The sequence below is a fragment of the Centropristis striata genome, chromosome 4 (assembly GCF_030273125.1).
Source record: "Centropristis striata isolate RG_2023a ecotype Rhode Island chromosome 4, C.striata_1.0, whole genome shotgun sequence".
NCBI lineage: Eukaryota > Metazoa > Chordata > Actinopteri > Perciformes > Serranidae > Centropristis > Centropristis striata.
In genome coordinates this window covers 20,973,045-20,981,282 of record NC_081520.1, presented here as the reverse complement: position 1 = coordinate 20,981,282, position 8,238 = coordinate 20,973,045, and the positions used below count along the sequence as shown (strand labels likewise).

The window sequence follows — 8,238 nt, the reverse complement described above, 5'->3', positions numbered from 1 at the left end:
GGTTACACTTTTTATACCATACAAACTCTTCTTACACAATTCCTCATTATGCACGTCTTCCCAAACAAGGACAACTTATACGCTCCAGCATCAATGGTGTCACCTCTCTCTCCCCCTATTGGCCATTCAGTTGCCTGGCCATCTGCCTTATTTGTATAATAACACTCTTCACTTGAACTCTGCTGTGAACTTTTATACCCTTTACAGATGACATCATTATTTCTAATGTCCTCCCCATGCCTTTCTCAAAAAATGAGTATCACTCAGTTTTTGCATGGCACAGTATCAAAGGATCATTACTGAGTGCTTACTCAGGGCTCTTCACCTAGCCTCATTAGAGAATCACTACCCAGTCCGCAGCCTTGGCTCCTTATCCAACTGCTTCAAAAAATCAAATTGCTGTGGCCAGACCTGCCAATGTCTTTAGTTATACATGAGATGATTAAACACAAGCACACTGCTCTAGTTTCCTTCCACAAAAGCATCATGAAATCAAAACCCTAAATATATTTATTTCTATAAAACATTATTTCAAAGAAGTAATCATACCAAACATAGCAGCAGCTGCAGAGAAACTAAGCATTTACAGGGTTTCTCTGACAATGAGTCTCCAACATGGACTCAATAGCACACTCTAGTGTTGAAAGCTACATGTGGCAGCACGGTTACACCTGCACAGCTCAGTGTAGAAATGGTTTCCTCAGATTGCTGTGGAAGCAGAGCCCTGACCTCAGCACCATCCAACAGCTTTGGAATGATTGTGGGTTTAATGTCCAACAGGCAAATAATAACAACTCTATTTATATAATACATTTCAAATCAAAAGCTATTTATGTTCCCTTTAAAAGCTTAACAGACCTATGAAGCTTCTTTTCCACATGTATCTGAATGCCCACTGTCTGTTGGTCTCACAGTAAGGGCTAAGATGAGACACGTTTTTATCTTAGCAGCCATAAACAAAATCACTAAAAGATAAGTGAGAACATGAAGTTATACATCCTGTTTTGCATGAGTAAAACACATTTTTTCCCACATTCTTCCACAGCAGTGGCTGAAATCTTTGGAAAAAGCAAATGCAACCTGAGACCATTTTTCATATAAAGCTGCTGGAATAATGTCAGCATTATCCCAGCGTAGGTAGGACAGTATAAGCGGACTGGCTTTCACTTGGTTTTCTCTTCCGGCTCATCACTGGTGAGGTATTTGATGTGGGTCCATATACACCATATCTGCAGAGAAATTGATTTTTTGGCTGTGAGACAACAAATATAACTAAGTAATTATTTCAATACCACTTCAACTTTCGTGATGTTTACAATTATCACAGGTTATTTTTACCTCCACTGGTAGAGCCAGCAGGCGGCCTGCAGCCAGCAGCAAGGTCCCCAGAGCCTGGATCCAGACGGGCAGATACAGCCAGTGGGAGAGTAAACCCCACTGATACCCGTACAGCCACAAGGGGAGGCAGTGGAGCCCACTCACCACCCATGTGCCGAGAGGTGTCCGGAACCCTAGCAGCACCAGACACACAGTTCAGTTTAACTCAATGAATTTATGATTTATTAAATCAGCATCAACTGTTTAGCAGTGACTGACTTCTTACCGTTTGCCATGACGGTTTGGATGAATCGAGGGCTGCTGGTGAAACTGCTCTTCCAGTGGCCACCTCTGGTACCGTGGTTACACACAAACACACACCACTCCAAAGCAGACACCAGCCAACCCCACTACAATACAATACATATATTTAAATATGGAACAGTACAAGATACCTGCATGCTTGCACAAAGTGTTTCATCCATCATACAAGTAAGATTCATTCAGTCAGAGTCACACGTAAATTCATACAGACAAGGTTGGATCAGTAGGTGATCCTTCTTGTTGTTACAAAAACCAGGATGCAGAACAGTAGGGGCTGCAGCTGCTGTAATAAGGATTCATTTTTTGGGAAAATACTAGGCTCATTTGTACCAGCTGATCATCCTTTATGTTTTTAAAGAAAGTGTATGCAATCATCTTGTGTGGGGCTACTCTAAATCTAAAAGAGAGGCTCATTTGAAAAAAAAAAAAGTATGATACAGAAGCCCCTTTCATAGTGCAGTCCGGCGTCGCGGAGCAAGGTGGGAGGAGATGATAGTGACGTGCGACAGAGCAGCAACAGCGTTGCACAGTAGCACAGTTCTAATAGGCTACACAGTTAGCTCCGTAGCAGTACAGTGTGTGCGTGTGCTGCAGCAGTATGTGTTCACTTGGCGACCTCTGTTTGTTTACAACAAGCACCGGACACTTGTTGTTTATGATCAGCAGCAGCTGCAGTTGTTGTGCATGCTGCTGATTGGATGACTGTCGGACCAAGTGGGAGGTGTGTGTTAGACGTCACGCGCAACGTTAAATATTCCGCCTTGCCAGGATGATCCATGCATAGTGGTTCCAACAGTCCCACCAATTTTCCGCCTCTGTGACTACTCTCAAGGCGGATAATTGTTGGGATCACTTGATCCTGCTTCGGGCACGTTCACAGTGGAGGCGAGACGTTACAGAGCCGTAAATGTGCAGGCATGAAACGGCACTATGAAAGGGGCTAGTGTAACATCATTGTCTAATGTCAGAACTGAGTGTGAATGGGCCTTTAATATTACCTATCACATGTCAGTGTATTCTTGGTTTATGGTTTGCACAGTTTAGTTTGCTGCCCTTGTATGGTTTATGTATGTTTATTGGGGCAATTTGCTAATTGCTAATTGCCTGGCAGGATAAAACACAATTCATCAACAGGTTGGTAAGAACAGACATGCATGTTTCATGAATCCCATGTAGAAAAATAAGAAAATGTTGATGTATGAGGCCTGTTGTGTGTATACTGTATCTGTTGAATGACCTCAAACAGCAGGCACCACAGCATGCCCCGGCCCAGGTTGTCCACCACTAAGTCCAGCCAGGCTCCAAACCTGGAGGTCTGGCCCAGCCTCCTGGCCAGCCAGCCGTCCACTCCTACACATTAAACATCATTGTCAAACAGAAGGCTAATATCCAGTGCACTTAGGCAACGATTCCTACTGAAAAGGCATCTTTGGCTTTTGAAACTGGATGCAACTATACCAACATGCATTACCTAAGATTGTGTTCTGCGCTCATGCAGAATCATTATCAGCGTTATCAGCTAACAACTAATTTGAAAATCAGGTTGCCCATTTTGTATGATAGGATGCCGCTTTTTTAATTACATACTGTACCCTATACAGACTATTGACACTTGTCATAGCAGATAGAGCACATGAGTAATTAATAACATATTAGGATGACTCAATTCCATTTAGGTGTCCTTGAAAATCATGCCACTGAGTTAGAATGAACAATATCAGAGCCCTAAATAGAATGCGGTTTTAATTAATATTGTTAGTTACACCTATGTAAAGGGCCTCAATACTACTTTGGTGGTCTACTGCTCTGTCTTTTTTCTTTTTTTAAATAATCTGGGTTTTAGTTTGCACAAACCCTCTTCCAGCAGCAACAATTGGCTTTTTCACATCGTATTTTAGACATGACAGTATGACAGTGAGCATGCACAATATCAGGAGCTGGAAACCAAAGCAGCCATATGGAATTTCACCTGTGATGTTCCTCCTGTGACATGTCAACATGTCTTCTGTGAAAAAGGCCTGTGGACCTCTGTCATCAAAACTATAGAATATGTCTATATTTTTTTGTATTGTTGTATCGCAATGTAAAAAATAAAAAAAAACAATGAAATTGATCTGATCTGTGCAGGTTAAAGTGAAGCAAACCATAGAGGTGATGTTTTGCTAACATGCAGTACAAAAAATACAAAAATAGACTTTACCGTGTGGTTATCAACTCATATAGACTAAAAACAAACTTAAAACATGATATATCATATATATATATACATATATATATATATATATACACATATACATATATATATACATACATATATATACATATACATATATATATACATATACATATATATACATATACATATATATACATATATATACATATACATATATATACATATACATATATATACATATACATATATATACATATACATACATATACATATACATATATATATATATATATATATATATGTAAACGGATACTTTACCATCAAATGCTATGAAGATTGAGTAGAGACAGACAAAGACTGCTGGTGTCTTATAGGCAGCCCAGGCAGCAAACACAAGGCCAATTCTTATGTATCCTGAAAGAGACAAACACACACAAAACCAGTTAGAGCAGCCAGATGAAGGAATTCAGATACAGCACAGGGGGCAATGATGCTTTTTGTCCCCCCACTTTCATCTCAGCCAGGTAGTATGGTCATGTCTCTTGGTCACTGTGGGGTAGGTAAGAAGGCACTATTATAGAGGGGTGCACAGAGTTCTCCCCATCCCTGGGCTTCTGTGCACTGCGACCCCCTCGGTGCCCCCATTGTAGACAAAACATGATGGCTGGATCATGATACTATATTTTATCCGTTCTTTGAGCAGTAATATGACATTCACTGATATTACATGGTCTGCCACCATATGATTTAATTTGGAGGCCTGCAATACATAGGAGACAATATCATAAGTCCCAATCAAAATCTTACATATATTCATTCCTTATCCATAATAGCTTATCTGAACCGTCAGTTATATCAACCCACAAAAAGCAATGATTTGACAATTTTGTTACTGAGCTCTTCTAGACTTAAAAAAACAACAACAGTCAATTATTTGGAACAAGCTTGACACGTTTTTGGAAATTTGGAACATTTTCTATAATTCTTTTGAGAATAACAATATGGATGTAGATGGTTGGATGACAAATAGAACTGAGTTTTTGATTTTATTTTTTATTGAGGTATAGATAATGTAATCTTTTGACAGAAGCACATTGTGGGTTTTGTATGAATGCAAACCATTAGATGCTATAGCTAGTATGTTTTATTGCAAATCCCCTTTCTTGTTTCTTGTATTTATTACTGGAAAAAATACTCTTGTTTTCTTCAATTTATTGTTCATTTTAAAGCCTGGTACAACTAAATGCACATTTGTTTGGACAAATATAATGATAACAATACACTGGTAAGAGTTTAATTTAAGAGCTGTTATCTAGCCATTTTTCATGTTTTTTTAAATAATGATTTTGGTTATTATCAATGTTTTAAAAACAATCTATTCGTTTTAATAACAAGCATAATTATAATATATAGGATTATAATAATATGTGTCAATATTGTCACTTTGTATCAAGGTGAATCCATATATCGACACATATAGGTGTCTATCGAATAGCTTCCATTCAGTGTAGCAGTATGGCTCAGGTGTGTAGGCCTTTACCAGTCACCTGGGTTCTCACTCATCGTGCAGTCAACTGATGCCGCCGCACACTAAATATGATTCCTTAAAATTCAACCAAATGTTTCTCACCGATAATATTTGGCCAGAGCAGCAGCACTTGGAGTCCCATCTCCGGTCAGCTAAGAGCGACACAGCGGTGTCTCATCCTGGAAAATAAAGATGATGCAACCTGTTTAATCCAAACTACTCATGCCTATAATATACCCCCACATAGTACCACGACGGTAAAGTCAGCGAGCCGAGTCTGGTGAAGTATGTTTACATGTGCTGTGCTGTGCGCGCTCTCGTGTAGTTCACACCGACTATGTGACGTAGGAGCTGACGACGCTGCCGTACCCACAAGGCGTCAGTCACACCAAACTGTGTTACAAAATATGCGAAATTTAGCAACATCCCGCTCAAGGCTAGAGGAGCGACCCGCTAAAGACCTCAAAATGTCCAAACGTTAAAAAATAAATATAGAAAGTAAGGGATATATCTTCGGCCGTCGCAGTCCTCGTGGTACACTGCGGTGGAAGTAAAAAACAGAGACTTGTTGACAAGTTGTCGTTCTTGTGTCGGGTACATACCTGTATACCGTCTATACATACCGAAGGCATGAATACCCCAAAAATAAAATGAGCGGTCTTCTTAAGTGATGCTATCCGAGGAGAATGCCTCGCCTGTGAACTTAAAGATTAAACTAGTGCGTTTTATTTAAATATAGTTAGGGGTAACGAAAGCATCACCGTAAATGTAAGAAGCGCTCGGTTTCAAAGAGAAATTTAGTAGTTGTACAAAATAACAAGTAAACAGAAACTACCCTAGTTCCTCTGGTCTAGATGCCATATGAGGTCGCTGTGGTTGATGTGAACCAGGGATGGGCAACTGGAGGCCCGTGGGCCGCACACGGCCCTCACCCTCACTTGAAGTGGCCCTCGGTACAACGACATGCATTTGAGCACGAAATCTTTAAAGTGCAGTGTAAAAATGCACAAACTTCTTGCAATAAATGTTGGTCTGCTGTTCTTGCACTAAAAAAAAAAGAAATCTAATTTTTTTATTTGCTTCAAACCTTTTGTATTCATATTTATACTGTTAACCCTTTGATGCACAACATAAAAACACCTTTGTTTGAATATCTTTTTTTTATTACAACAGATCATTATCCATTTTTCCTTCCATGCTTTATGAAGAAAAATATTTTTTGTATTATTACATCAAGTTTACAACACACATGGGTCAATAATGACTGTGCATTAGAGGCGTAGTGATACAAAAAAGTGTTTTTATTCAAAAAGTAAGAAATGAAAACAAACAATTAGGACGTATGATGATCAAAAACAAGTTAATTGAGGAAAACCTGGAATACTGAATGATGAAATTAATATATTGTAAAAGATATAAAATATAAAAACTTAGTCGGGTCACTTTAGACCCATGTTGTGCATCAAATGGTTGATTTGAAATATGTTAAGTTACTGCACAGTAAACATATTTAAAATTGCAGTGGCCCTGTAGTAGTGTCGATGAAAAATTGTGGCCCCCTCCAGCATTTAAGTTGCCCATCCCTGGTGTGAACCATAAACTGTGCTGTAATTGGCAGGGTGGTCACCAGGTGGTGCTGCTCTCACTCCTCCACAACCCTAATGTTACACAAAACAGACACGCACATTGACAGCTCGGTGTGACTGCGCATAATGAGCCAAAGTGCATTTTTGTAATCTGTAAGAACGTTTTCTGGAGTTTCTGAGGTGAAAATGACCGTTTCTGTCCGTCCTGCTGGTTGTGTTTACACGGAGCTGATCAACTGACCTGTAGAGTCAGATGATCATGTGACAGAATGGAGGCGTCGCTGAAAACATTCACCCGTTCACCCCGCACACACACACACACACCACCAGGAACCAGTTTCACAATAAACGGATAAGGCGTCAAACTGTTTTGATCAACTCAGTGTACGACGTTTATTTCCCCCACATCGCAATGAAATGAGGGGAGCATGGGGGCCAAAGAGTCGAGGATAGGATTCCTGTCGTATGACGAGGCCGTGAAGAGAGGTAAGCCGACAAGCAGCGGGGCTAAATCCGCCTCAGCTGCGCTAGTTCAGCTAACTGTCAGCATTACGCTAGCCCGGTAGATAAGAAGAGCACGTACCTGACTACAGCTAAACATCTAGTTTAAGTCGCCTTGGTTACTGGAGCAGGAAGACACCTGTCAGTAAAAACACACAGCCCCTATGGAGCCGCTGGGACCCATTAGACAGTTCGGCGTAGAAAAATGTCGGCGAATTTAATTATATGTTGAGTTTAACAATAGCTAAGCCTGTATTTCCTGCAGTCGCCTTTCCACAAACACACTACTATTGGATACAGTAGGAAGCGTTTATTAGTCATTAAAGCATAATAATTTCCAGCTAAAGCTCTTTGTGTTGATTTTGTCAATGCCGAAGGGTCCTATTCTTCCTAGCAATATGGAAAAGGAGCAGACTTGTTTTTAATAAGACGCATGTCTTAGCTGAAAAGCAAGGTCATGTTAAATGAACAGATGTTTGGACTGAGTCTGGCTGGCTCTCTTCATAGTGTTGGCTGTGTGGCTAGTGTTGGCTAACCAGGGGGGGATGAGCAGGATCGACAATATTTGGCAAAACAGCTGAGCAGTTGACAGCTTTGGATGTGTATTAACTTTTCTGGCTGACACTACAAGTGCCACTTAGCCTAGCTGTTGTCACATTAGCATGCTAACGCTGAACAGGGTTCATGTCTGTGCTGCTACTAGCTAACTTGTCAACTAGCTCAGCAGTTAGCTGAGTGGCTGCAGCTAAGTTGCCTCTAGACTGTTTGTTTTAGCCTTCGTCTGGCGGATTTTAAGCCTCGCCGTG

The 8,238-nt window shown here is 40.3% G+C and overlaps 2 protein-coding genes across 6 annotated transcripts in view; one reads left to right on the top strand and one right to left on the bottom strand.

Annotated features, from left to right (window-relative positions):
- Nucleotides 1–282: 282 nt before the first annotated feature.
- si:ch1073-145m9.1 (uncharacterized) lies at nucleotides 283–7,762 on the bottom strand. Of its 3 annotated transcripts, none has more exons than XM_059330719.1 (7): nucleotides 7,515–7,762; nucleotides 5,448–5,524; nucleotides 4,136–4,231; nucleotides 2,879–2,991; nucleotides 1,604–1,727; nucleotides 1,339–1,511; nucleotides 283–1,229 (listed from the first exon to the last, which is right to left on the bottom strand). In XM_059330719.1, exons 2-7 carry the CDS (start codon nucleotides 5,485–5,487, stop codon nucleotides 1,164–1,166), a joined length of 612 nt encoding a protein of 203 aa, XP_059186702.1. In that variant the 5' UTR covers nucleotides 5,488–5,524; nucleotides 7,515–7,762; the 3' UTR covers nucleotides 283–1,163. The 3 variants fall into 3 exon arrangements, with proteins under 3 accessions (XP_059186702.1, XP_059186701.1, XP_059186700.1); XM_059330718.1 differs by lacking the exon at nucleotides 7,515–7,762 and adding an exon at nucleotides 6,181–6,234; XM_059330717.1 differs by lacking the exon at nucleotides 7,515–7,762 and adding an exon at nucleotides 5,948–6,170.
- The window catches only part of usp32 (ubiquitin specific peptidase 32), a 60,449-nt gene continuing 59,436 nt past the window's right edge, over nucleotides 7,226–8,238 (top strand). For 2 of the 3 annotated variants that reach the window (XM_059330714.1, XM_059330715.1), the window contains exon 1: nucleotides 7,226–7,417. In XM_059330714.1, the coding sequence (XP_059186697.1) occupies nucleotides 7,360–7,417 (58 nt within the window). In that variant the 5' untranslated portion in view covers nucleotides 7,226–7,359. The remainder of the gene's footprint in view (nucleotides 7,418–8,238) is intronic. The other variant, XM_059330716.1, reaches the window with a different exon arrangement.

Coding starts and splice junctions, on each gene's coding strand:
- si:ch1073-145m9.1 (XM_059330719.1), bottom strand. CDS start 5,487: ATGGGACTCCAAGTGCTGCTGCTCTGGCCAAATATTATCG. Junction 4,232..5,447: donor GCTCTGGCCAAATATTATCG/GTGAGAAACATT, acceptor TGTCTCTTTCAG/GATACATAAGAATTGGCCTT. Junction 1,230..1,338: donor TGCTGGCTCTACCAGTGGAG/GTAAAAATAACC, acceptor ATTTCTCTGCAG/ATATGGTGTATATGGACCCA.